A 27,987-nucleotide genomic window follows, 5' to 3' on the forward strand; every position below is an offset into this window, starting at 1 on the left:
CCTCCACCCCCCTCCCCTCTTCCAGGAAGTGCGACAGGAAAAGCTAACACCATGCTGTCACTGGGCCGCCTGCTCACACACAGAGCCCAGGTACTGATCCAGACACACACACACAGAGCCCAGGTACTGATCCAGACATACACCCACTCTCCAGGTACTGGTCCTGACACACACACACAGAGCCCAGGTACTGATCCAGACTCACTCTCACACACCCATGCAACGCCCAGATACTGATCCTCACACACATTGAGCCCAGGTACTGATCCAGACACACACACAGAGCCCAGGTACTGAACCAGACTCACACACACAGAGCCCAGGTACTGAACCAGACTCACACACACAGAGCCCAGGTACTGAACCAGACTCACACACACAGAGCCCAGGTACTGAACCAGACTCACACACACAGAGCCCAGGTACTGAACCAGACTCACACACACAGAGCCCAGGTACTGAACCAGACTCACACACACAGAGCCCAGGTACTGAACCAGACTCACACACACAGAGCCCAGGTACTGAACCAGACTCACTCACACTCTCCAGGTACTGGTCCTGACACACACACAGAGCCCAGGTACTGATCCAGACTCACTCTCACACACCCATGCACAGCCCAGATACTGATCCTCACACACATTGAGCCCAGGTACTGATCCAGACACACACACACAGCCAAGGTACTGATCCAGACTCACACACACACATACACAGCCCAGGTACTGATCCAGACTCACTCACACACACGCAGAGCCCAGGTACTGATCCACACACACACACACACAGAGCCTAGGTACTGATCCAGACTCACTCACACACACGCAGAGCCCAGGTACTGATCCAGACACACACACACAGAGCCCAGGTACTGATCCAGACTCACTCACACACACATAGCCCAGGTACTGATCCAGACACACACTCCCAAGGTACTGATCCTGACACACACACAGAGCCCAGGTACTGATCCAAACACACAAACACTCTCCTGGTACTGGTCCTGACACACACACACAAAGCCCAGGTACTGATCCAGACACACACACACAGAGCCCAGGTACTGATGCAGACTCACACACACAGAGCCCAGGTACTGATCCAGACACACACTCCCAAGGTACTGATCCTGACACACACACAGAGCCCAGGTACTGATCCAAACACACAAACACTCTCCTGGTACTGGTCCTGACACACACACACAAAGCCCAGGTACTGATCCAGACACACACACTCCAGGTACTGGTCCTGACACACACACACAGAGCCCAGGTACTGAACCACAGTCACTCTCACACACACAGAGCCCAGATACTGATCCTCTCACACACACACAGAGCCCAGGTACTGATCCAGACTCACACACACACAGCCGAGGTACTGATCCAGACTCACACACACATACACAGCCCAGGTACTGATCCAGATTCTCACACACACAGCCGAGGTACTGATCCAGACACACACATACACAGCCCAGGTACTGATCTAGACTCACTCACACACACAGAGCCCAGGTACTGATCCAGACACACAGCCCAGGTACTGATCCAAACTCGCTCACACAGCCCAGGTACTGACTGAGCCGAGACTCACACACTATTAGCAAGGACCACAACTAGTGTGTGTGCGTATATACATACATACACAAATACACACAGGGTGTCCATAAATTATTCACCCTATTATAAGCCTTAATAAATTAGTTATTTTAGGTGCCATCTTTAAACGGTTTTCAGCCATTAATAACACAACTCAATAATTTTTTGTTTTAATTAAGAAGATTACCACAGTTGAGTCAATACTTCAGTAAACCAGAATTCTGTAAACTTCTACATGAGCCCCATTAGCCCCCGTCCATACTCCCAGCGACCGCGCTTACAACGCGAACACAAGGCTGTACCTCTATGAGGCCGGCCATTGAGCGAGCGGTGTTGCTCGCGCAATTTTTCAGCCAATGAGGGCGAACCGCTCCCGTGATGTCACAGCCACGCTTCCCTGTCGCTGTGTCTCACAGGCCACAAATTGCTCGGCTGACAGGCGTGCGCAATGTCGCGCGTTCCGTCGCGCGTATGCCTACTGTATCCGCGGCCTTAGTAGCACGCAGGACATCAAGACGATAGACGATTTCGTTCCAAACATGAAGCGTGGATAGTCTGTGAAGTAAAGAAAACCAATGTCTTGTGTTATTAATTACCGCAAAACATTTTAAAATGGCTCTTATAATAATTAATTTTATTATTAATGGGGTGAATAATTTATGGACACCCTGTGTGTATATCTAAGTACTTCAGTATTAGACGATACCTTTTTTATTTGGACTAACCATTTGTCATAGGACAAGCTTTGAAGAGTTCTCCTCTCTTCCTCAGGTCAGTGATACTGATTAACACAGGGATCTGCGGCTAAAGCAGGGGTTAGGGAAGCAGGAAGAAAAACAGATGTAGATGATGTACAGTGAGAAATGGATGTTAGAAGACATTGGAAGGGTAATAAAAACGGTGACAAGGAACAGCATGGAGGGGGAAGGGGATGCGGGGGGGGGGGGGGGGGTAGGGGGAGAAAGGTGTGGATAAGAACATTGGCAGAGAGGCAGACAGGATAATTACAAAGAATTGTGATAACGCGGATCTGGGGTTTCTCACACACTATCACAATTGTTTGTAATTATCCTGCCTGCTTCTCTGCCAATGTACTTATCCACACCTTCTGCCCCCCTCCCCCCACAGCATCCCCTTCCCCTCCATGCTGTTCCTTGTCACCGTTTTATTACCCTTCCAATGTCTTCTAACATCCCTTTCTCACTGTACATCAGCTACATCTCTGTTTTTTTTTCCTGCTTTCCTAACCTCTGTTTTAGCCATAGATTCCTGTGTTAATCAGTATTACTGACCTGAGGAAGAGAGGGGAACTCTTGAAATCTCTCTCTCGTTGAATCAGTGTTGGATGAAGACCTCCCCAATGATCTTCCAGGTACTGTGGATACATACCTCTCTTCTCCATGTTGTTCCAACAAGTTTTCTGGTTTCATTTTCCCATCTTACTTTTAGTCTTCGTCTTTTAATCTCTTGGAATCCAGTTGAGTACCATCTTTGTCTAACGATGATCTTTTTTTTCTAGCGATATGTCCGGCCCATCGTCATTTTAATTTCTTCATCCTTGTGATGTTGTCACAGACTTTTGTTTGGTTTCATACTCATTCATTTATTTTTCCGTCTCCAAATAATACCACGTGTCACGCATGGCACACCTGTTTGCACGTGACCTGCATTCGAGACAAGGGTTAATACACAGCTCGCAAGCTGCCCCACTTTTCACCTCCGCAAAGGTCCCTCAAATGGATTATATCTCCCCTAAATCCATCCCCATTTACCACCTGTCACGAACAGCTCACAAGTGGCCACGTGACTTAGATATGCAACCAGGATTAATACACACGGCTACTCTAGCCAACTCACCTTTAACCTGCGTAAGGTACCTTCAATGAGTTAATATTAACCCCTTACTCAATTGCAATCATATCTCTATGCTTCCACCACCCAAGAGATGCAAAAATATGTAATTAATATATCTGCCTGGGTCTCAGGTCCCTGTTTATGATAGAAAAAACTATGCACTTAACACACAGAAACTCGCTCCAGAGTGTGCGATCAGTTCATGCAGAGCCCAAAGCATCACTTATTAATAGATGTTTAATATATATAAAAATACGGTGCTTAGATTACAGAAAAAGGATTACAAGAACATACAATTCTAGTAAATGCAGGATAGTTTCTTAAAATAACAGGGTAAAACATAAAACCCAAAAATCCCTATACAGTACCACACGTCATAGGTTTTCTCCCATAGAGGTCACTGACAAAGACGAGTAATCACGTGTTTGGTCCAAAAACACACCTCTGTTGAAATATGATTTTCATAATCCGTGCTAAGATTTAAGTATTCTTGTTTCCCCTTTGAAACAACACAAATCCTTCCCTGTCGTAAATCAGCTGTGAAATTGACAGTTTTACGACAGAGTGAAAAAAAACTCCTTTGAATTTTGCTTCAGTATATAACCGCACTCATAACTTCCCTCCTCTAATACTTCCACACACGAGTTACATCAATAGATTCAGGCGATCATGACGGACGCACTGAAACTAATTATGACCATCTTACCCCTAAATTCGAGCGACAAATGGATATCTGTCTTTTATTACCTGCTAGACCTCACGTGTGTGGCCTTCGTGTGTTCGTCTCCCTGTCACCGACGCAAATATCGAAATGTTATACTTCAGCACTGCTGTCAAGTCCATGATTCCATATTCCATATCTTTTGGATGGTATGGACTAGTCACGCCCCCCTGGCACTCCATAAAACCCTCCAAGGAATGCTTTAAAATCCTTTAACTAGAGTCCTGTTGTTGTCAGGAGAACCATAATTCACTCTAATTTCTCGCAAAACCTATGTTCTTATCTCTAGATTCTATCAATGCTAAACTAGCCCCGCCAAAAGGGTTCAACAGGCCATAAAGCATTTCTTTGTATTTTTAAACCCAAGTGGTACCTTTTTTTAACCCGTGAAGCACCAGATGGATTAAAATACATAATAGCTCATGATATTATCATGACCCCAAGCATACATCGTTCCATATTTCTGAGGTGTGTCTAAGCATTAGGGTCCAGGTTTCACATCCATACGTGAGCACGGGCAGTATACACTGGTCAAACCCCTTCCTCTTGAGACGCAGTGGAAGGTTTCCTTGAAATATGTTCTTCTTTCTTCCAAATACGCTCCATCTCATCTTCATTCTCCTATTGATTTCATTCAAAAAGTTCCCATCCATGGTGATTTGCCGGCCTAGGTAGGCATAGTCTTCGACTTCTAGTTCTATTCCATTCATTTCAATCTTGGGACAGTTGACACTTTTGTTGAACATCACTTTGGTCTTGATGAGGTTCATACAAAGGTCCCCTTTCTTACTTGCTTCAGAGAGTTCTCAGAGGTCCACTTTCTTACTTGCTTCGGAGAGTTCTCGGAGGTCCAATTGCTTCGGAGAGTTCTCGGAGGTCCACTTTCTTACTTGATTCAGAGAGTTCTCGGATGTCCACTTTCTTACTTGCTTCGGAGAGTTCTCGGAGGTCCACTTTCTTACTTGCTTCGGAGAGTTCTCAGAGGTCCACTTTCTTACTTGTTTCGGAGAGTTCTCTGAGGTCCACTTTCTTACTTGTTTCGGAGAGCTCTCGGAGGTCCACTTTCTTACTTGCTTTGGAGAGTTCTTGGAGGTCCACTTTCTTACTTGCTTTGGAGAGTTCTTGGAGGTCCACTTTCTTACTTGCTTTGGAGAGTTCTTGGAGGTCCACTTTCTTACTTGCTTCAGAGAGTTCTCAGAGGTCCACTTTCTTACTTGTTTCGGAGAGTTCTCTGAGGTCCACTTTCTTACTTGTTTCGGAGAGTTCTCGGAGGTCCACTTTCTTACTTGTTTCGGAGAGCTCTCGGAGGTCCACTTTCTTACTTGCTTCGGAGAGTTCTCCAATTGGATTTGTTGCAACAATAACGGTTATCTGCAAATTGCACGATTTAGAAGCTGCCACTTTGAGTCAGTGAGGTAAGGATTTGAGAGAATGTATGTATATCTTTATAGAGCACCATTAACAGCAGTAATACACGGGACATAATAATACAAATAACACATAATGGGGAGAAGCGCTTCAGACATAAATGTGACACTTGGGAAAAGGAGTGAGGAATGAGATATATATCTCTATATATCACACACCCCTGATGAAGGTCCTGCGTTAAGGACCAAAACATTGGATCTGTTTGTACCAATTCACGTTTTTATTCCACTTACCTGTGATGTGCTGCCTCTTTCTTTACTTCAAGCGATGGGCGTGTGTGTGTGTGTTTCTGTCTTGAACATTACATTTAAAACCAGAGACAGAACATAAAACACAGACAGAGCTCAGTGCACATCCAGTGAAACTCATACACAGTACAGTGCCTAAATATATATGTATAAATATCTATTAAATAAAATGGTCTTTTAGTTTAACATTTTTGGCCAAAATTGTTGTAAGCCCCTGAGCCACTGCACGGCAGACCACAATCCAGGGGTCCCTAACGCTAATATAAATTCTTAATAACCTGTGCAATACCAGGAAGAATGATTTATAATAAATCTGTCAATATTAGTTGCAAAGTTCTAAGTCTGATTGAAGCTTTTAATAACCTGTACATTACCAGGAAAAGCACTCTGTATTAGATTTGTCACAACCATACTGCAAGCAAGCAAGTTCCCCTGAGAGTGGGAGATGCTATGGAGTGAGCTTTTAACCATTTAAATGTGGGAGGGGGTAAGCTTCAATTAGGTAGGAGGTTGCCACTCTCCAATCAGCTAAGACTAGCTGAACAAGAATTGTAAAACATACTGGACACCTAACAAGCTCCTATTGAACCCCCAAAATAACCACAACATATATATAAGCATATGAGTGTCACAGAGGAGTGCTACTGAGCATGGCAATTGCCATGCTCAGTAGCACTCCTCTGTGACACTCATATGCTTATATATATGTTGTGGTTATTTTGGGGGTTCAATAGGAGCTTGTTAGGTATCCAGTATGTTGAACATTACATGTAAAGACAATTTAGGAGGCTGAGTATAGAGAGATGCATGCTGGGTATTTTTACCAGAAGAGACAGGAAAAAGAATGAATGGGCGCGAAACCAAACCAAAGTCTGTGACCTCATCACAAGAGTGAAGAAATTTAATTGGCAGTGGGTCGAACATATCGCAGGAAGAAATGAACATCGTTGGGCCAAGATGGTACTCGACTGAATTCCAAGAGAGATTAAAAGACCAAGACAACGACCAAAAGTAAGATGGGAGGATGAAATCAGAAAATGTGTTGGCGAAACGTGGAGAAGAGAGGCTGCAACCGCAGTGCCTGGAAGATCCTTAGGGAGGTCTTGACCCAGCAGTGGGGAGACAAGGGCTGAAGATGATGATAATACACAGATCGTATTGTATGCTCAATTTTAGGTCTCCTCGTGTACGTGCATACATACAGTATATATATATATATATATATATATATAAACACACACACACAGTGCTGTATGTTCTCTTCCAGGTCTCCTCGTGTACGTACGTACATACAGTATAAATATATATATATATATATATATATATATATATATATATAAAAACACACAGAGTGCTTTATGTTCTCTTCCAGGTCTCCTCGTGTACGTACGTACATACAGTATAAATATATATATATAAAAACACACAGAGTGCTTTATGTTCCCTTCCAGGTGTCCTCCTGCCGCCTCGCTCGCTGTTTCTCAGACTCACAACCTCCTTTCCGTATCCAGCGTCTGGATCACCTGGTGCTGACCGTGCAGAGCCTGGAGAAAACCATCAACTTCTACTCCCGTGTGCTGGGCATGGAGGTCACAACCTTCAAGGTAATGAGATGGAAACACAGAGAGAAAAAGGACACAGAGCGGCACACAGAGAGAGGACAGAGCGGCACACAGAGAGAGGGAGGACACAGAGCGGCACACAGAGAGAAAGAGGACACAGAGCGGCACACACAGAGAGAGAGAGAGAGGACACAGAGCGGCACACAGAGAGAAAGAGGACACAGAGCGGCACACAGAGAGAGAGGACACCACAACACACACAGAGAGGACACAGAGCGGCACACACAGAGAGAGAGGACACAGAGCGGCACACAGAGAGAGAGAGAGAGAGAGAGAGGACACCGCAACACACAGAGAGAAAGAGGACACAGAGCGAGAGAGGACACCGCGGCACACACTTAGCGGCACACAGAGAGAGAAAGAGAGAGGACACCACGACACACACAGAGAGAGAGAGAGGACACAGAGCGGCACACAGAGAGAGAGGACACAGAGCGGCACACAGAGAGAGAGAGGACACCGCGACACACAGAGAGCGGCACACAGAGAGAGAGAGGACACCACGACACACACAGAGAGAGAGAGGACACAGAGCGGCACACAGAGAGAGAGAGGACACCGCGACACACAGAGAGAGAGAGAGAGGACACAGAGCGACACACAGAGAGAGAGAGGACACCGCGACACAGAGAGAGCGGCACACAGAGAGAGAGAGAGAGGACACCACGACACACACAGAGAGAGGGGACACCGCGACACAGAGAGAGAGAGAGGACACAGAGCGGCACACAGAGAGAGAGGACACCGCAACACACACAGAGAGAAAGAGGACACAGAGCGGCACACAGAGAGAGGACAGAGCGGCACACAGAGAGAGGACAGAGCGGCACACAGAGAGAGGACAGAGCGGCACACAGAGAGAGAGGACACAGAGCCGCACACAGAGAGAGAGGACACAGAGCGGCACACAGAGAGAGAGAGAGAGGACACCGCAACACACAGACAGAGAGAAAGAGGACACAGAGCGAGAGAGGACACCGCGGCACACAGAGAGAGAAAGAGAGAGGACACCACGACACACACAGAGAGAGAGAGAGGACACAGAGCGGCACACACAGAGAGAGAGAGAGGACACCACGACACACACAGAGAGAGAGAGAGGACACAGAGCGGCACACAGAGAGAGAAAGAGAGAGGACACAGAGCGACACACAGAGAGAGAGAGGACACCACGACACACACAGAGAGAGAGAGAGGACACAGAGCGGCACACAGAGAGAGAGAGAGAGGACACAGAGCGACACACAGAGAGAGAGAGGACACCGCGACACAGAGAGAGCGGCACACAGAGAGAGAGAGGACACCGCGACACAGAGAGAGCGGCAAACAGAGAGAGAGAGGACACCACAACACACACAGAGAGAGGGGACACAGAGAGAAAGAGGACACAGAGCGGCACACAGAGAGAGAGAGATGACACCACGACACAGAGAGAAAGAGGACACAGAGCGGCACACAGAGCGAGAGAGGACACAGAGCGGCACACAGAGAGAGGACAGAGCGGCACACAGAGAGAGGGAGGACACAGAGCGGCACACAGAGAGAGAGAGGACACAGAGCGGCACACAGAGAGAGAGAGAGGACAGAGCGGCACACAGAGAGAGAGGACAGAGCGGCACACAGAGAGAAAGAGAGGACAGAGCGGCACACAGAGAGAGAGGACACAGAGCCGCACACAGAGAGAGGACACAGAGCGACACACACAGAGAGAGGACACAGAGCGGCACACAGAGAGAGAGAGAGAGAGGACACAGAGCGGCACACAGAGAGAGAGAGAGGACAGAGCGGCACACAGAGAGAGAGGACACAGAGCCGCACACAGAGAGAGGGAGGACACAGAGCGGCACACAGAGAGAGAGAGAGAGAGAGAGAGGACACCGCAACACACAGACAGAGAGAAAGAGGACACAGAGCGAGAGAGGACACCGCGGCACACACTTAGCGGCACACAGAGAGAGAAAGAGAGAGGACACCACGACACAGAGAGAGAGAGGGGACACCGCGACACACAGAGAGAGAGAGAGAGGACACCGCGACACACAGAGAGAGAGAGGACACCGCGACACACAGAGAGCGGCACACAGAGAGAGAGAGAGGACACCGCGACACACAGAGAGAGAGAGGACACCGCGACACACAGAGAGCGGCACACAGAGAGAGAGAGGACACAGAGCGGCACACAGAGAGAGAAAGAGAGAGGACACAGAGAGAGAGAGAGAGAGAGAGGACACCGCGACACACAGAGAGCGGCACACAGAGAGAGAGAGGACACCACGACACACACAGAGAGAGGGGACACCGCGACACAGAGAGAGAGGACAGAGCGGCACACAGAGAGAGAGAGAGAGGACACAGAGCGACACACAGAGAGAGGACAGAGCGGCACACAGAGAGAGGACAGAGCGGCACACAGAGAGAGGGAGGACACAGAGCGGCACAGAGAGAGAGGACACCGCGACACACAGAGAGAGAGGGAGGACACAGAGCGGCACACAGAGAGAGAGGACACAGAGCGGCACACAGAGAGAGGACACAGAGCGGCACACAGAGAGAGAGGACACAGAGCGGCACACAGAGAGAAAGGACACCGCAACACACACACAGAGAGAGAGAGGACACAGAGCGGCACACAGAGAGAGAGAGAGAGGACACAGAGCGGCACACACACAGAGCGAGAGAGGACACCGCGGCACACACTTAGCGGCACACAGAGAGAGAAAGAGAGAGGACACCACGACACAGAGAGAGAGAGAGGACACCGCGACACACAGAGAGAGAGAGAGAGGACACCGCGACACACAGAGAGAGAGAGGACACCGCGACACACAGAGAGCGGCACACAGAGAGAGAGAGAGGACACCGCGACACACAGAGAGAGAGAGGACACCGCGACACACAGAGAGCGGCACACAGAGAGAGAGAGGACACAGAGCGGCACACAGAGAGAGAAAGAGAGAGGACACAGAGAGAGAGAGAGAGAGAGAGAGGACACCGCGACACACAGAGAGCGGCACACAGAGAGAGAGAGGACACCACGACACACACAGAGAGAGGGGACACCGCGACACAGAGAGAGAGGACAGAGCGGCACACAGAGAGAGAGAGAGAGGACACAGAGCGACACACAGAGAGAGGACAGAGCGGCACACAGAGAGAGGACAGAGCGGCACACAGAGAGAGGACAGAGCGGCACACAGAGAGAGGGAGGACACAGAGCGGCACAGAGAGAGAGGACACCGCGACACACAGAGAGAGAGGGAGGACACAGAGCGGCACACAGAGAGAGAGGACACAGAGCGGCACACAGAGAGAGGACACAGAGCGGCACACAGAGAGAGAGGACACAGAGCGGCACACAGAGAGAAAGGACACCGCAACACACACAGAGAGAGAGAGAGGACACAGAGCGGCACACAGAGAGAGAGAGAGAGGACACAGAGCGGCACACACACAGAGAGAGAGGGAGGACACAGAGCGGCACACAGAGAGAGAGAGAGAGAGAGGACACAGAGCGGCACACAGAGAGAGAGAGAGAGAGAGGACACAGAGCGGCACACAGAGAGAGAGAGAGAGGACACAGAGCGGCACACAGAGAGAGAGGGAGGACACAGAGCGGCACACAGAGAGAGATGACACCGCGACACAGAGAGAGGACACAGAGCGACACACAGAGAGAGAGGACACAGAGCGGCACACAGAGAGAGAGAGAGAGAGAGAGAGAGGACACAGAGCGGCACACAGAGAGAGAGAGAGAGAGAGAGAGGACACAGAGCGACACACAGAGAGAGAGAGGACACAGAGCGACACAGAGAGAGAGGGAGGACACAGAGCGGCACACAGAGAGAGATGACACCGCGACACAGAGAGAGAGGACACCGCGACACAGAGAGAGAGGACACAGAGCGGCACACAGAGAGAGAGAGGACACAGAGCGGCACACAGAGAGAGAGAGGACACCGCAACACAGAGAGAGGGAGGACACAGAGCGACACACAGAGAGAGGACACAGAGCGGCACACAGAGAGAGAGGACACAGAGCGGCACACAGAGAGAGAGGACACCGCAACACAGAGAGAGGGAGGACACAGAGCGACACACAGAGAGAGATGACACCGCGACACAGAGAGAGGACACAGAGCGACACACAGAGAGAGAGGACACAGAGCGGCACACAGAGAGAGAGGACACCGCGACACAGAGAGAGGGAGGACACAGAGCGGCACACAGAGAGAGAGGACACCGCGACACAGAGAGAGGGAGGACACAGAGCGACACACAGAGAGAGAGGACACCGCGACACAGAGAGAGAGGACACAGAGCGGCACACAGAGAGAGAGAGAGAGAGGACACCGCGACACAGAGAGAGAGGACACAGAGAGAGAGGACACAGAGCGGCACACACACAGAGAGAGAGGACACAGAGAGGCACACAGAGAGAAAGAGGACACAGAGCGGCACACAGAGAGAAAGAGGACACAGCGCGGCACACAGAGAGAGAGGACACCGCGACACAGAGAGAGAGGACACCGCGACACAGAGAGAGGACACCGCGACTCAGAGAGAGAGGACACCGCAACACACACAGAGAGAGAGGACACAGAGCGGCACACACACAGAGAGAGAGAGGACACCGCAACACACACACAGAGCGAGAGAGGACACCGCGGCACACACTTAGCGACACACACACAGAGAGAGAGAGGACACCGCGACACACAGAGAGCGGCACACAGAGAGAGAGAGAGGACACCACGACACACACAGAGAGAGGGGACACCGCGACACACAGAGAGAGAGAGAGGACACAGAGCGGCACACAGAGAGAGAGAGGACACCGCGACACACAGAGAGAGAGAGGACACCGCGACACACAGAGAGAGAGAGAGAGGACACAGAGCGGCACACAGAGAGAGAGGACACCGCGACACACACAGAGAGAGAGAGGACACCACGACACACACAGAGAGAGAGGACACAGAGCGGCACACAGAGCGAGAGAGGACACCGCGACACACAGAGAGCGGCACACAGAGAGAGAGAGAGGACACCACGACACACACAGAGAGAGGGGACACCGCGACACACAGAGAGAGAGAGAGGACACAGAGCGGCACACAGAGAGAGAGATGACACCGCGACACAGAGAGAGAGGACACAGAGCGACACACCGAGAGAGAGGACACAGAGCGGCACACAGAGAGAGAGGACACTGTGACACAGAGAGAGGGAGGACACAGAGCGACACACAGAGAGAGAGAGAGAGAGAGAGGACACCGCGACACAGAGAGAGAGGACACAGAGCGGCACACAGAGAGAGAGGACACAGAGCGGCACACACACAGAGAGAGATGACACAGAGCGGCACACACACAGAGAGAGAGGACACAGAGCGGCACACAGAGAGAAAGAGGACACAGAGCGGCACACAGAGAGAGGGAGGACACAGAGCGGCACACAGAGAGAGAGGACACCGCGACACAGAGAGAGAGGACACAGCGACACAGAGAGAGAGGACACCGCGACACAGAGAGAGAGGACACCGCGACACAGAGAGAGAGGACACCGCGACACAGAGAGAGAGGACACCGCAACACACACAGAGAGAGAGGACACAGAGCGGCACACACACAGAGAGAGAGAGGACACCGCAACACACACACAGAGCGAGAGAGGACACCGCGGCACACACTTAGCGACACACACAGAGAGAGAGAGAGGACACAGAGCGACACACAGAGAGAGAGAGGACACCGCGACACACAGAGAGCGGCACACAGAGAGAGAGAGGACACCACGACACACACAGAGAGAGGGGACACCGCGACACACAGAGAGAGAGAGAGAGGACACAGAGCGGCACACAGAGAGAGAGAGGACACCACGACACACAGAGAGAGAGAGGACACCGCGACACACAGAGAGAGAGAGAGAGGACACAGAGCGGCACACAGAGAGAGAGAGGACACCGCGACACACAGAGAGAGAGGACACCGCGACACACACAGAGAGAGAGAGGACACCACGACACACACAGAGAGAGAGGACACAGAGCGGCACACAGAGCGAGAGAGGACACCACGACACACAGAGAGAGAGAGGACACAGAGCGACACACAGAGAGAGAGAGAGGACACCGCGACACACAGAGAGCGGCACACAGAGAGAGAGAGGACACCGCGACACACACAGAGAGAGGGGACACCGCGACACACAGAGAGAGAGAGGACACAGAGCGGCACACAGAGAGAGAGAGGACACCGCGACACACAGAGAGAGAGAGAGAGGACACAGAGCGGCACACAGAGAGAGAGAGGGGACACCGCGACACACAGATAGAGAGAGAGAGGACACAGCGGCACACAGAGAGAGAGAGAGGGGACACCGCGACACACAGAGAGAGAGAGGACACAGAGCGGCACACAGAGAGAGAGGACACAGAGCGGCACACAGAGAGAAAGAGGACACAGAGCGGCACACAGAGAGAGGGAGGACACAGAGCGGCACACAGAGAGAAAGAGGACACCGCGACACAGAGAGAGAGGACACCGCGACACAGAGAGAGAGGACACCGCAACACACACAGAGAGAGAGGACACAGAGCGGCACACACACAGAGAGAGAGAGGACACCGCAACACACACACAGAGCGAGAGAGGACACCGCGGCACACACTTAGCGACACACACAGAGAGAGAGAGAGGACACAGAGCGACACACAGAGAGAGAGAGGACACCGCGACACACAGAGAGCGGCACACAGAGAGAGAGAGGACACCACGACACACAGAGAGAGAGAATACACAGAGCGGCACACAGAGAGAGAGAGAGAGGACACAGAGCGGCACACAGAGAGAGAGAGGACACCGCGACACACAGAGAGAGAGGACACCGCGACACACAGAGAGAGAGAGAGGACACCACGACACACACAGAGAGAGAGGACACAGAGCGGCACACAGAGCGAGAGAGGACACCACGACACACAGAGAGAGAGAAAGAGGACACAGAGCGACACACAGAGAGAGAGAGGACACCGCGACACACAGAGAGAGAGAGGACACAGAGCGGCACACAGAGAGAGAGAGAGGACACCACGACACACACAGAGAGAGAGGACACAGAGCGGCACACAGAGCGAGAGAGGACACCGCGACACACAGAGAGAGAGAGGACACAGAGCGGCACACAGAGCGAGAGAGGACACCACGACACACAGAGAGAGAGAGGACACAGAGCGACACACAGAGAGCGGCACACAGAGAGAGAGAGGACACCGCGACACACACAGAGAGAGGGGACACCGCGACACACAGAGAGAGAGAGGACACAGAGCGGCACACAGAGAGAGAGAGGACACCGCGACACACAGATAGAGAGAGAGAGGACACAGCGGCACACAGAGAGAGAGAGAGGGGACACCGCGACACAGAGAGAGAGAGAGAGGACACAGAGCGGCACACAGAGAGAGGGGACACCGCGACACACAGAGAGAGAGAGGGGACACCGCGACACACAGAGAGAGAGGGGACACCGCGACACACAGAGAGAGAGAGAGAGGACACAGAGCGGCACACAGAAAGAGAGAGTACACCGCGACACACAGAGAGCGGCACACAGAGAGAGAGAGGACACCGCGACACACACAGAGCGGCACACAGAGGACACCGCGACACAGAGAGAGAGAGAGGACACCGCGACACACACACACACAGCAGCACACAGAGAGAGAGAGAGGACACCGCGACACACACACACACAGAGCGGCACACACAGAGAGAGAGAGGACACCGCGACACACACAGAGAGAGAGAGGACACCGTGACACACACAGAGAGAGAGAAGACACCGCGACACACACAGAGAGAGAGAGGACACCGTGACACACACAGAGAGAGAGAGGACACCGCGACACACACAGAGAGAGAGAGGACACCGTGACACACACAGAGAGAGAGAGGACACCGCGACACACACAGAGAGAGAGAGAGGGTTAAGGACCCGTAGAATGAAAGGTTATGGGGAAGTGGAGTCTTTGGTTTGAGTAAATGAGTTCTGTGTTAGTGAGCGTGGCACTTTGTGGTCTGAGTAAGTGAGTTCTGTGTTGTGTTAGTGAGCGTGGCGCTTTGTGGTCTGAGTAAGTGAGTTCTGTGTTGTGTTAGTGAGCGTGGCGCTTTGTGGTCTGAGTAAGTGAGTTCTGTGTTGGTGAGCGTGGCGCTTTGTGGTCTGAGTAAGTGAGTTCTGTGTTAGTGAGCGTGGCGCTTTGTGGTCTGAGTAAGTGAGTTCTGTGTTAGTGAGCGTGGCGCTTTGTGGTCTGAGTAAGTGAGTTCTGTGTTAGTGAGCGTGGCGCTTTGTGGTCTGAGTAAGTGAGTTCTGTGTTGTGTTAGTGAGCGTGGCGCTTTGTGGTCTGAGTAAGTGAGTTCTGTGTTAGTGAGCGTGGCGCTTTGTGGTCTGAGTAAGTGAGTTCTGTGTTGGTGAGCGTGGCGCTTTGTGGTCTGAGTAAGTGAGTTCTGTGTTGGTGAGCGTGGCGCTTTGTGGTCTGAGTAAGTGAGTTCTGTGTTGTGTTAGTGAGCGTGGCGCTTTGTGGTCTGAGTAAGTGAGTTCTGTGTTAGTGAGCGTGGCGCTTTGTGGTCTGAGTAAGTGAGTTCTGTGTTAATGAGCGTGGCACTTTGTGGTCTGAGTAAGTGAGTTCTGTGTTGTGTTAGTGAGCGTGGCGCTTTGTGGTCTGAGTAAGTGAGTTCTGTGTTAGTGAGCGTGGCGCTTTGTGGTCTGAGTAAGTGAGTTCTGTGTTGTGTTAGTGAGCGTGGCGCTTTGTGGTTTGAGTAAGTGAGTTCTGTGTTGTGTTGGTGAGCGTGGCACTTTGTGGTTTGAGTAAGTGAGTTCTGTGTTGTGTTGTGAGCGTGGCACTTTGTGGTCTGAGTAAGTGAGTTCTGTGTTAGTGAGCGTGGCACTTTGTGGTTTGAGTGAGTGAGTTCTGTGTTGTGTTAGTGAGCGTGGCGCTTTGTGGTCTGAGTAAGTGAGTTCTGTGTTAGTGAGCGTGGCTCTTTGTGGTCTGAGTAAGTGAGTTCTGTGTTAGTGAGCGTGGCGCTTTGTGGTCTGAGTTAGTGAGTTCTGTGTTAGTGAGCGTGGCACTTTGTGGTCTGAGTAAGTGAGTTCTGTGTTGTGTTAGTGAGCGTGGCGCTTTGTGGTCTGAGTAAGTGAGTTCTGTGTTAGTGAGCGTGGCGCTTTGTGGTCTGAGTAAGTGAGTTCTGTGTTGTGTTAGTGAGCGTGGCGCTTTGTGGTCTGAGTAAGTGAGTTCTGTGTTAGTGAGCGTGGCGCTTTGTGGTCTGAGTAAGTGAGTTCTGTGTTGGTGAGCGTGGCGCTTTGTGGTCTGAGTAAGTGAGTTCTGTGTTAGTGAGCGTGGCGCTTTGTGGTCTGAGTAAGTGAGTTCTGTGTTAGTGAGCGTGGCACTTTGTGGTTTGAGTAAGTGAGTTCTGTGTTGTGTTAGTGAGCGTGGCGCTTTGTGGTCTGAGTAAGTGAGTTCTGTGTTAGTGAGCGTGGCGCTTTGTGGTCTGAGTAAGTGAGTTCTGTGTTGTGTTAGTGAGCGTGGCGCTTTGTGGTCTGAGTAAGTGAGTTCTGTGTTAGTGAGCGTGGCGCTTTGTGGTCTGAGTAAGTGAGTTCTGTGTTGTGTTAGTGAGCGTGGCGCTTTGTGGTCTGAGTAAGTGAGTTCTGTGTTAGTGAGCGTGGCGCTTTGTGGTCTGAGTAAGTGAGTTCTGTGTTGGTGAGCGTGGCGCTTTGTGGTCTGAGTAAGTGAGTTCTGTGTTGGTGAGCGTGGCGCTTTGTGGTCTGAGTAAGTGAGTTCTGTGTTGTGTTAGTGAGCGTGGCGCTTTGTGGTCTGAGTAAGTGAGTTCTGTGTTAGTGAGCGTGGCGCTTTGTGGTCTGAGTAAGTGAGTTCTGTGTTAGTGAGCGTGGCGCTTTGTGGTCTGAGTAAGTGAGTTCTGTGTTAGTGAGCGTGGCACTTTGTGGTCTGAGTAAGTGAGTTCTGTGTTGTGTTAGTGAGCGTGGCGCTTTGTGGTCTGAGTAAGTGAGTTCTGTGTTAGTGAGCGTGGCGCTTTGTGGTCTGAGTAAGTGAGTTCTGTGTTAGTGAGCGTGGCGCTTTGTGGTCTGAGTAAGTGAGTTCTGTGTTACTGAGCGTGGCGCTTTGTGGTTTGAGTGAGTTCTGTGTTGTGTTAGTGAGCGTGGCGCTTTGTGGTCTGAGTAAATGAGTTCTGTGTTACTGAGCGTGGCGCTTTGTGGTCTGAGTAAGTGAGTTCTGTGTTGTGTTAGTGAGCGTGGCGCTTTGTGGTCTGAGTAAGTGAGTTCTGTGTTAGTGAGCGTGGCGCTTTGTGGTCTGAGTAAGTGAGTTCTGTGTTGTGTTAGTGAGCGTGGCGCTTTGTGGTCTGAGTAAGTGAGTTCTGTGTTGTGTTAGTGAGCGTGGCGCTTTGTGGTCTGAGTAAGTGAGTTCTGTGTTGGTGAGTGTGGCGCTTTGTGGTCTGAGTAAGTGAGTTCTGTGTTAGTGAGCGTGGCGCTTTGTGGTCTGAGTAAGTGAGTTCTGTGTTGTGTTAGTGAGCGTGGCGCTTTGTGGTTTGAGTAAGTGAGTTCTGTGTTGTGTTAGTGAGCGTGGCGCTTTGTGGTCTGAGTAAGTGAGTTCTGTGTTGTGTTAGTGAGCGTGGCGCTTTGTGGTCTGAGTAAGTGAGTTCTGTGTTAGTGAGCGTGGCGCTTTGTGGTCTGAGTAAGTGAGTTCTGTGTTAGTGAGCGTGGCGCTTTGTGGTCTGAGTAAGTGAGTTCTGTGTTGTGTTAGTGAGCGTGGCGCTTTGTGGTTTGAGTAAGTGAGTTCTGTGTTGTGTTGGTGAGCGTGGCACTTTGTGGTTTGAGTAAGTGAGTTCTGTGTTGTGTTGGTGAGCGTGGCACTTTGTGGTCTGAGTAAGTGAGTTCTGTGTTAGTGAGCGTGGCACTTTGTGGTTTGAGTGAGTGAGTTCTGTGTTGTGTTAGTGAGCGTGGCGCTTTGTGGTCTGAGTAAGTGAGTTCTGTGTTAGTGAGCGTGGCGCTTTGTGGTCTGAGTAAGTGAGTTCTGTGTTAGTGAGCGTGGCGCTTTGTGGTCTGAGTGAGTGAGTTCTGTGTTAGTGAGCGTGGCACTTTGTGGTCTGAGTAAGTGAGTTCTGTGTTGTGTTAGTGAGCGTGGCGCTTTGTGGTCTGAGTAAGTGAGTTCGGTGTTAGTGAGCGTGGCGCTTTGTGGTCTGAGTAAGTGAGTTCTGTGTTGTGTTAGTGAGCGTGGCGCTTTGTGGTCTGAGTAAGTGAGTTCTGTGTTAGTGAGCGTGGCGCTTTGTGGTCTGAGTAAGTGAGTTCTGTGTTGTGTTAGTGAGCGTGGCGCTTTGTGGTCTGAGTAAGTGAGTTCTGTGTTAGTGAGCGTGGCGCTTTGTGGTCTGAGTAAGTGAGTTCTGTGTTGGTGAGCGTGGCGCTTTGTGGTCTGAGTAAGTGAGTTCTGTGTTAGTGAGCGTGGCGCTTTGTGGTCTGAGTAAGTGAGTTCTGTGTTAGTGAGCGTGGCACTTTGTGGTTTGAGTAAGTGAGTTCTGTGTTGTGTTAGTGAGCGTGGCGCTTTGTGGTCTGAGTAAGTGAGTTCTGTGTTAGTGAGCGTGGCGCTTTGTGGTCTGAGTAAGTGAGTTCTGTGTTGTGTTAGTGAGCGTGGCGCTTTGTGGTCTGAGTAAGTGAGTTCTGTGTTAGTGAGCGTGGCGCTTTGTGGTCTGAGTAAGTGAGTTCTGTGTTGTGTTAGTGAGCGTGGCGCTTTGTGGTCTGAGTAAGTGAGTTCTGTGTTAGTGAGCGTGGCGCTTTGCGGTCTGAGTAAGTGAGTTCTGTGTTAGTGAGCGTGGCGCTTTGTGGTCTGAGTAAGTGAGTTCTGTGTTAGTGAGCGTGGCGCTTTGTGGGAGAAAAGATTTCAAACACACAGGTTTTAGATACTTGTGCGCTCCTGCTGGACAAGTATACAGAGTGGTGCTGTAGTGCTGGTGCTGGCGGGGTTAAACCAGGCATCCAACTGCCGGTATAGGATGTTTCGGCACAGCCATCTCGCCGCTGCCGGCTGCTTCACCATGAAGGTAAGTCCCTAACCTTAACCACTTACTGCTAATCGGACCCCATACCCATTAACCCCTGACCTTATACCCCCTAAAGTTAACCCCAAGTACTATCCCTAATACCTGTAACTACTTACCTTCGCGGTGACACAGCCCTCGGCTCGCTGTCTCCTGCCGCTGATCGGCGGCGGGATGGTCGTGCCGAAACGTCCCATTTCGTGCACCAGCTGCCGGTATAATCCATTGTACTTCTCACCTGATGAAGGAGCCCTGGCCCCCCGAACGTTGTGCTGCTCCGTCCTTTATGCCAAATAAACCCCCTTACATGAGCCTATAACGCTAATGATCTCTGTAAGTTCAACAGACGTAAACACCGCTACAGAAAAGACTAACAGCCCATGTTCACCAAGCAGTGCTATGATGTAAAACGCCTTACGTCCCATTCACATGAATGCAAGATAAATAATGACTTAACATCGCTTAATATGGCCTCTTGTGTTAGTGAGAAACAGCCCCGTGCAGCGGGAGAGAGATGTACAAACCTGAGCGAGAGAGACAGCCCAGAGTCTCGTTACATTACAGAGACAGCCCTGAGTCTCGTTACATTGCAGAGACAGCCCAGAGTCTCGTTACATTACAGAGACAGCCCAGAGTCTCGTTACATTGCAGAGACAGCCCAGGATCTCGTTACATTACAGAGACAGCCCAGAGTCTCGTTACATTGCAGACAGCCCAGAATCTCGTTACATTACAGAGACAGCCCAGAGTCTCGTTACATTACAGAGACAGCCCAGAGTCTCGTTACATTGCAGACAGCCCAGAATCTCGTTACATTACAGAGACAGCCCAGAGTCTCGTTACATTACAGAGACAGCCCAGAGTCTCGTTACATTACAGAGACAGCCCAGAATCTCGTTACATTACAGAGACAGCCCTGAGTCTCGTTACATTACAGAGACAGCCCAGAATCTCGTTACATTACAGAGACAGCCCTGAGTCTCGTTACATTACAGAGACAGCCCAGAATCTCGTTACATTACAGAGACAGCCCAGAGTCTCGTTACATTGCAGAGACAGCCCAGAGTCTCGTTACATTACAGAGACAGCCCAGAGTCTCGTTACATTACAGAGACAGCCCAGAGTCTCGTTACATTACAGAGACAGCCCTGAGTCTCGTTAAATTGCAGAGACAGCCCAGAGTCTCGTTACATTACAGAGACAGCCCTGAGTCTCATTACAGAGACAGCCCAGAGTCTCGTTACATTACAGAGACAGCCCAGAGTCTCGTTACATTACAGAGACACCCCAGAATCTCGTTACATTACAGAGACAGCCCAGAATCTCGTTACATTACAGAGACAGCCCAGAGTCTCGTTACATTGCAGAGACAGCCCAGAGTCTCGTTACATTACAGAGACAGCCCAGAGTCTCGTTACAGAGACCAATACTGCATATCATATTAGAAAGGAAAAGAGAACACGTCCTCATAACGTGACCTTTCAGCAAGTGTGTGTGTGTGTGTATATATATATATGTGTGTGTGTGCGTGTGTGTGTGCATATGTGTGTGTATCTATCTCATCATTGTCCCCCTGTTGTACACAGAGAGCTCAGCTCCTCTCTAAATAAAGTCACACGTTGGTGACTGCCCTGTTACTGAGACATTTTTCCCCCTTTCCCACCCACCACCTCCCTCGCTCTTGTTTCAGGGGAACAGGAAAGCTCTCAGTTTCGGGGTGCAGAAGATTAATCTTCACAAGGCTGGGCATGGGTTTGATCCGAAGGCCTGGCACCCAACACCAGGGTCAGCCGACCTGTGTCTGATCACGGAGACCCCACTGAGTACTGTGCTCCAGCATCTGCAGGTGTGTGACCCATCCCTACATCCCGTCCACTCTCTCTGTCCCCTCGTCTTCCTGTCTCTCCCAGCTGGGCATCAAATATCTTCCATCCCTACACCCCGTCCCCTCGCTCTGTCCCCTCGTCTTCCTGTCTCTCCCAGCTGGGCATCAAATATCTTCCATCCCTACACCCCGTCCCCTCTCTCTGTCCCCTCGTCTTCCTGTCTCTCCCAGCTGGGCATCAAATATCTTCCATCCCTACACCCCGTCCCCTCTCTCTGTCCCCTCGTCTTCCTGTCTCTCCCAGCTGGGCATCAAATATCTTCCATCCCTACATCCCGTCCCCTCTCTCTGTCCCCTCGTCTTCCTGTCTCTCCCAGCTGGGCATCAAATATCTTCCATCCCTACTCCCCGTCCCCTCTCTCTGTCCCCTCGTCTTCCTGTCTCTCCCAGCTGGGCATCAAATATCTTCCATCCCTACACCCCGTCCCCTCTCTCTGTCCCCTCGTCTTCCTGTCTCTCCCAGCTGGGCATCAAATATCTTCCATCCCTACATCCCGTCCCCTCTCTCTGTCCCCTCGTCTTCCTGTCTCTCCCAGCAGGGAATCAAATATCTTCCATCCCTACTCCCCGTCCCCTCTCTCTGTCCCCCCATCTTCCTGTCTCTCCCAGCTGGGCATCAAATATCTTCCATCCCTACTCCCCGTCCCCTCTCTCTGTCCCCTCGTCTTCCTGTCTCTCCCAGCTGGGCATCAAATATCTTCCATCCCTACTCCCCGTCCCCTCTCTCTGTCCCCTCGTCTTCCTGTCTCCCAGCTGAGCATCAAATATCTTCCATCCCTACTCCCCGTCCCCTCTCTCTGTCCCCTCGTCTTCCTGTCTCCCAGCATGGCATCAAATATCTTCCATCCCTACACCCCGTCCCCTCTCTCTGTCCCCTCGTCTTCCTGTCTCTCAGCTGGGCATCAAATATCTTCCATCCCTACACCCCGTCCCCTCTCTCTGCCCCCTCGTCTTCCTATCTCTCCCATTTGGGCATCAAATATCTTCCATCCCTACACCCCGTCCCCTCTCTCTGTCCCCTCGTCTTCCTGTCTCTCCCAGGTGGGCATCAAATATCTTCCATCTCTATACCCCGTCCCCTCTCTCTGTCCCCTCGTCTTCCTGTCTCTCCCAGCTGGGCAACAAATATCTTCCATCCCTACACCCCGTCCCCTCTCTCTGTCCCCTCGTCTTCCTGTCTCTCCCAGCTGGGCATCAAATATCTTCCATCCCTACACCCCGTCCCCTCTCTCTGTCCCCTCGTCTTCCTGTCTCTCCCAGGTGGGCATCAAATATCTTCCATCCCTACACCCCGTCCCCTCTCTCTGTTCCCTCGTCTTCCTGTCCCTCCCAGGTGGGCATCAAATATCTTCCATCCCTACACCCCGTCCCCTCTCTCTGTCCCCTCGTCTTCCTGTCTCTCCCAGGTGGGCATCAAATATCTTCCATCCCTACACCCCGTCCCCTCTCTCTGTCCCCTCGTCTTCCTGTCTCTCCCAGCTGGGCATCAAATATCTTCCATCCCTACACCCCGTCCCCTCTCTCTGTCCCCTCGTCTTCCTGTCTCTCCCAGCTGGGCATCAAATATCTTCCATCCCTACACCTCGTCCCCTCTCTCTGTCCCCTCGTCTTCCTGTCTCCCAGCAGGGCATCAAATATCTTCCATCCCTACACCCCGTCCCCTCTCTCTGTCCCCTCGTCTTCCTGTCTCTCCCAGCATGGCATCAAATATCTTCCATCCCTATTCCCCGTCCCCTCTCTCTGTCCCCTCGTCTTCCTGTCTCTCCCAGCTGGGCATCAAATATCTTCCATCCCTACTCCCCGTCCCCTCTCTCTGTCCCCCCGTCTTCCTGTCTCTCCCAGCATGGCATCAAATATCTTCTATCTCTACTCCCCGTCCCCTCTCTCTGTCCCCTCGTCTTCCTGTCTCTCCCAGCTGGGCATCAAATATCTTCCATCCCTACACCCCGTCCCCTCTCTCTGTCCCCTCGTCTTCCTGTCTCTCCCAGCATGGCATCAAATATCTTCCATCCCTACTCCCCGTCCCCTCTCTCTGTCCCCTCGTCTTCCTGTCTCTCCCAGCAGGGCATCAAATATCTTCCATCCCTACACCCCATCCCCTCTCTCTGTCCCCTCGTCTTCCTGTCTCTCCCAGCATGGCATCAAATATCTTCCATCCCTACACCCCGTTCCCTCTCTCTGTCCCCACGTCTTCCTGTCTCCCAGCTGGGCATCAAATATCTTCCATCCCTACACCCCGTCCCCTCTCTCTGTCCCCTCGTCTCCTGTCTCTCCCAGGTGGGCATCAAATATCTTCCATCCCTACACCCCGTCCCCTCTCTCTGTCCCCTCGTCTCCTGTCTCTCCCAGGTGGGCATCAAATATCTTCCATCCCTACACCCCGTCCCCTCTCTCTGTCCCCTCGTCTCCTGTCTCTCCCAGCTGGGCATCAAATATCTTCCATCCCTACACCCCGTCCCCTCTCTCTGTCCCCTCATCTTCCTGTCTCTCCCAGCTGGGCATCAAATATCTTCCAACCCTACACCCCGTCCCCTCTCTCTGTCCCCTCGTCTTCCTGTCCCTCCCAGGTGGGCATCAAATATCTTCCATCCCTACACCCCGTCCCCTCTCTCTGTCCCCTCGTCTTCCCGTCTCTCCCAGCAGGGCATCAAATATCTTCCATCCCTACACCCCGTCCCCTCTCTCTGTCCCCTCGTCTTCCTGTCTCTCCCAGCAGGGCATCAAATATCTTCCATCCCTACATCCCGTCCCCTCTCTCTGTCCCCTCGTCTTCCTGTCTCTCCCAGGTGGGCATCAAATATCTTCCATCCTTACACCCCGTCCCCTCTCTCTGTCCCCTCGTCTTCATGTCTCTCCCAGCTGGGCATAAAATATCTTCCATCCCTACACCCCGTCCCCTCTCTCTGTCCCCTCGTCTTCCTGTCTCCCAGCAGGGCATCAAATATCTTCCATCCCTATACCCCGTCCCCTCTCTCTGTCCCCTCGTCTTCCTGTCTCTCCCAGCTGGGCATCAAATATCTTCCATCCCTACTCCCCGTCCCCTCTCTCTGTCCCCTCGTCTTCCTGTCTCCCAGCTGGGCATCAAATATCTTCCATCCCTACTCCCCGTCCCCTCTCTCTGTCCCCTCGTCTTCCTGTCTCTCCCAGCTGGGCATCAAATATCTTCCATCCCTACACCCCGTCCCCTCTCTCTGTCCCCTCGTCTTCCTGTCTCTCCCAGGTGGGCATCAAATATCTTCCATCTCTATACCCCGTCCCCTCTCTCTGTCCCCTCGTCTTCCTGTCTCTCCCAGCTGGGCAACAAATATCTTCCATCCCTACACCCCGTCCCCTCTCTCTGTCCCCTCGTCTTCCTGTCTCTCCCAGCTGGGCATCAAATATCTTCCATCCCTACACCCCGTCCCCTCTCTCTGTCCCCTCGTCTTCCTGTCTCTCCCAGGTGGGCATCAAATATCTTCCATCCCTACACCCCGTCCCCTCTCTCTGTCCCCTCGTCTTCCTGTCCCTCCCAGGTAGGCATCAAATATCTTCCATCCCTACACCCCGTCCCCTCTCTCTGTCCCCTCGTCTTCCTGTCTCTCCCAGGTGGGCATCAAATATCTTCCATCCCTACACCCCGTCCCCTCTCTCTGTCCCCTCGTCTTCCTGTCTCTCCCAGCTGGGCATCAAATATCTTCCATCCCTACACCCCGTCCCCTCTCTCTGTCCCCTCGTCTTCCTGTCTCTCCCAGGTGGGCATCAAATATCTTCCATCTCTATACCCCGTCCCCTCTCTCTGTCCCCTCGTCTTCCTGTCTCTCCCAGCTGGGCAACAAATATCTTCCATCCCTACACCCCGTCCCCTCTCTCTGTCCCCTCGTCTTCCTGTCTCTCCCAGCTGGGCATCAAATATCTTCCATCCCTACACCCCGTCCCCTCTCTCTGTCCCCTCGTCTTCCTGTCTCTCCCAGGTGGGCATCAAATATCTTCCATCCCTACACCCCGTCCCCTCTCTCTGTCCCCTCGTCTTCCTGTCCCTCCCAGGTGGGCATCAAATATCTTCCATCCCTACACCCCGTCCCCTCTCTCTGTCCCCTCGTCTTCCTGTCTCTCCCAGGTGGGCATCAAATATCTTCAATCCCTACACCCCGTCCCCTCTCTCTGTCCCCTCGTCTTCCTGTCTCTCCCAGCTGGGCATCAAATATCTTCCATCCCTACACCCCGTCCCCTCTCTCTGTCCCCTCGTCTTCCTGTCTCTCCCAGGTGGGCATCAAATATCTTCCATCCCTACACCCCGTCCCCTCTCTCTGTCCCCTCGTCTTCCTGTCCCTCCCAGGTGGGCATCAAATATCTTCCATCCCTACTCCCCGTCCCCTCTCTCTGTCCCCTCGTCTTCCTGTCTCCCAGCGGGGAATCAAATATCTTCCAACCCTACACCCCGTCCCCTCTCTCTGTCCCCTCGTCTTCCTGTCTCTCCCAGGTGGGTATCAAATATCTTCCATCCCTACACCCCGTCCCCTCTCTCTGTCCCCTCGTCTCCTGTCTCTCCCAGGTGGGCATCAAATATCTTCCATCCCTACACCCCGTCCCCTCTCTCTGTCCCCTCGTCTTCCTGTCTCTCCCAGGTGGGCATCAAATATCTTCCATCCCTATACCCTGTCCCCTCTCTCTGTCCCCTCGTCTTCCTGTCTCTCCCAGCAGGGCATCAAATATCTTCCATCCCTACATCCCGTCCCCTCTCTCTGTCCCCTCGTCTCCTGCCTCTCCCAGGTGGGCATCAAATATCTTCCATCCCATACTCCTAATCTCAGAGATCTGCCAAGTAGTAATACTCCCATCCTCTGAGAGATCTGCAGAGTGGTAATACTCCCATCCCCTGGGAGATCTTCAGAGTGGTAATACTCCCACCCCCTGGGAGATCTGCAGAGTGGTAATACTCCCATCCTCTGGGAGATCTGCAGAGTGGTAATACTCCCATCCCCTGGGAGATCTGCAGAGTGGTAATACTCCCATCCCCTGGGAGATCTGCAGAGTGGTAATACTCCCATCCCCTGGGAGATCTGCAGAGTGGTAATACTCCCATCCTCTGGGAGATCTGCAGAGTGGTAATACTCCCATCCCCTGGGAGATCTGCAGAGTGGTAATACTCCCATCCCCTGGGAGATCTGCAGAGTGGTAATACTCCCATCCCCTGGGAGACCTGCAGAGTGGTAATACTCCCATCCCCTGGGAGATCTGCAGAGTGGTAATACTCCCACCCCCTGGGAGATCTGCAGAGTGGTAATACTCCCATCCCCTGGGAGATCTGCAGAGTGGTAATACTCCCATCCCCTGGGAGACCTGCAGAGTGGTAATACTCCCATCCCCTGGGAGATCTGCAGAGTGGTAATGCTCCCATCCCCTGGGAGATCTGCAGAGTGGTAATACTCCCATCCCCTGGGAGACCTGCAGAGTGGTAATACTCCCACCCCCTGGGAGATCTGCAGAGTGGTAATACTCCCATCCCCTGGGAGATCTGCAGAGTGATAATACTCCCATCCCCTGGGAGATCTGCAGAGTAGTAATACTCCCATCCCCTGGGAGATCTGCAGAGTGGTAATACTCCCATCCCCTGGGAGATCTGCAGAGTGGTAATACTCCCATCCCCTGGGTCTGGGAGATCTGCAGAGTGGTAATACTCCCATCCCCTGGGAGATCTGCAGAGTGGTAATACTCCCATCCCCTGGGAGATCTGCAGAGTGGTAATACTCCCATCCCCTGGGAGATCTGCAGAGTGGTAATACTCCCATCCCCTGGGAGACCTGCAGAGTAGTAATACTCCCATCCCCTGGGAGATCTGCAGAGTAGTAATACTCCCATCCTCTGGGAGAGCTGCAGAGTAGTAATACTCCCATCCTCTGGGAGATCTGCAGAGTGGTAATACTCCCATCCTCTGGGAGATCTGCAGAGTGGTAATACTCCCATCCTCTGGGTCTGGGAGATCTGCAGAGTAGTAATACTCCCATCCTCTGGGAGATCTGCAGAGTGGTAATACTCCCATCCTCTGGGAGATCTGCAGAGTGGTAATACTCCCATCCTCTGGGTCTGGGAGATCTGCAGAGTAGTAATACTCCCATCCTCTGGGTCTGGGAGACCTGCAGAGTGGTAACACTCCACCCCTCCCTTGCTGATGGAGAAGTCTCCTCAGGTGAGCACCGTGTTACACGTCCCCTGCTGCAGGTCTGTGCTAACCCTTTGCGTGTCCCGTGTTCCAGGCCTGCGAGGTGCGTGTGGAGGAAGGACCCGTGTCTCGGACGGGAGCTGTGGGGGAGATCACATCTGTTTATTTCCGAGACCCCGACCTCAATCTAATAGAGGTGTCAAACTATGAGACGGACGCAAGCAAGAGAGCCTGAGAACCTGTGTGTGTCACACACACTCACACACACACAGTCATACACACATACACACTCACACACGTTGATTTGAACAACTGTATAAATAAATACAATTTGCCCAGAGTGAGAAGGACAAAAGAGTATTGTTTGGAGAGGGGGAGG

At 52.0% G+C, this 27,987-nt stretch overlaps 1 protein-coding gene across 1 annotated transcript; it reads left to right on the forward strand.

The window, feature by feature from the left end:
• Positions 1-6: 6 nt before the first annotated feature.
• On the forward strand, positions 7-27,955 carry GLOD5 (glyoxalase domain containing 5). The gene is made up of 4 exons (XM_075573469.1): positions 7-90; positions 7,310-7,462; positions 21,275-21,430; positions 27,703-27,955. The coding sequence occupies exons 1-4, from the start codon at positions 52-54 to the stop codon at positions 27,841-27,843; spliced, it is 489 nt and encodes a 162-aa protein (XP_075429584.1). The 5' UTR covers positions 7-51; the 3' UTR covers positions 27,844-27,955.
• Positions 27,956-27,987: the final 32 nt, after the last annotated feature.

Source organism: Ascaphus truei, chromosome 1 (assembly GCF_040206685.1).
Source record: "Ascaphus truei isolate aAscTru1 chromosome 1, aAscTru1.hap1, whole genome shotgun sequence".
NCBI lineage: Eukaryota > Metazoa > Chordata > Amphibia > Anura > Ascaphidae > Ascaphus > Ascaphus truei.

What these genes read in the sequence shown, in the direction of transcription:
- GLOD5 (XM_075573469.1), top strand. Translation starts at nt 52, where the DNA reads ATGCTGTCACTGGGCCGCCTGCTCACACACAGAGCCCAG. An exon ending in TGGAGGTCACAACCTTCAAG is followed by an intron (nt 7,463 to 21,274) that starts GTAATGAGATGG and finishes CTCTTGTTTCAG; the next exon opens with GGGAACAGGAAAGCTCTCAG. An exon ending in CTGTGCTCCAGCATCTGCAG is followed by an intron (nt 21,431 to 27,702) that starts GTGTGTGACCCA and finishes CCCGTGTTCCAG; the next exon opens with GCCTGCGAGGTGCGTGTGGA.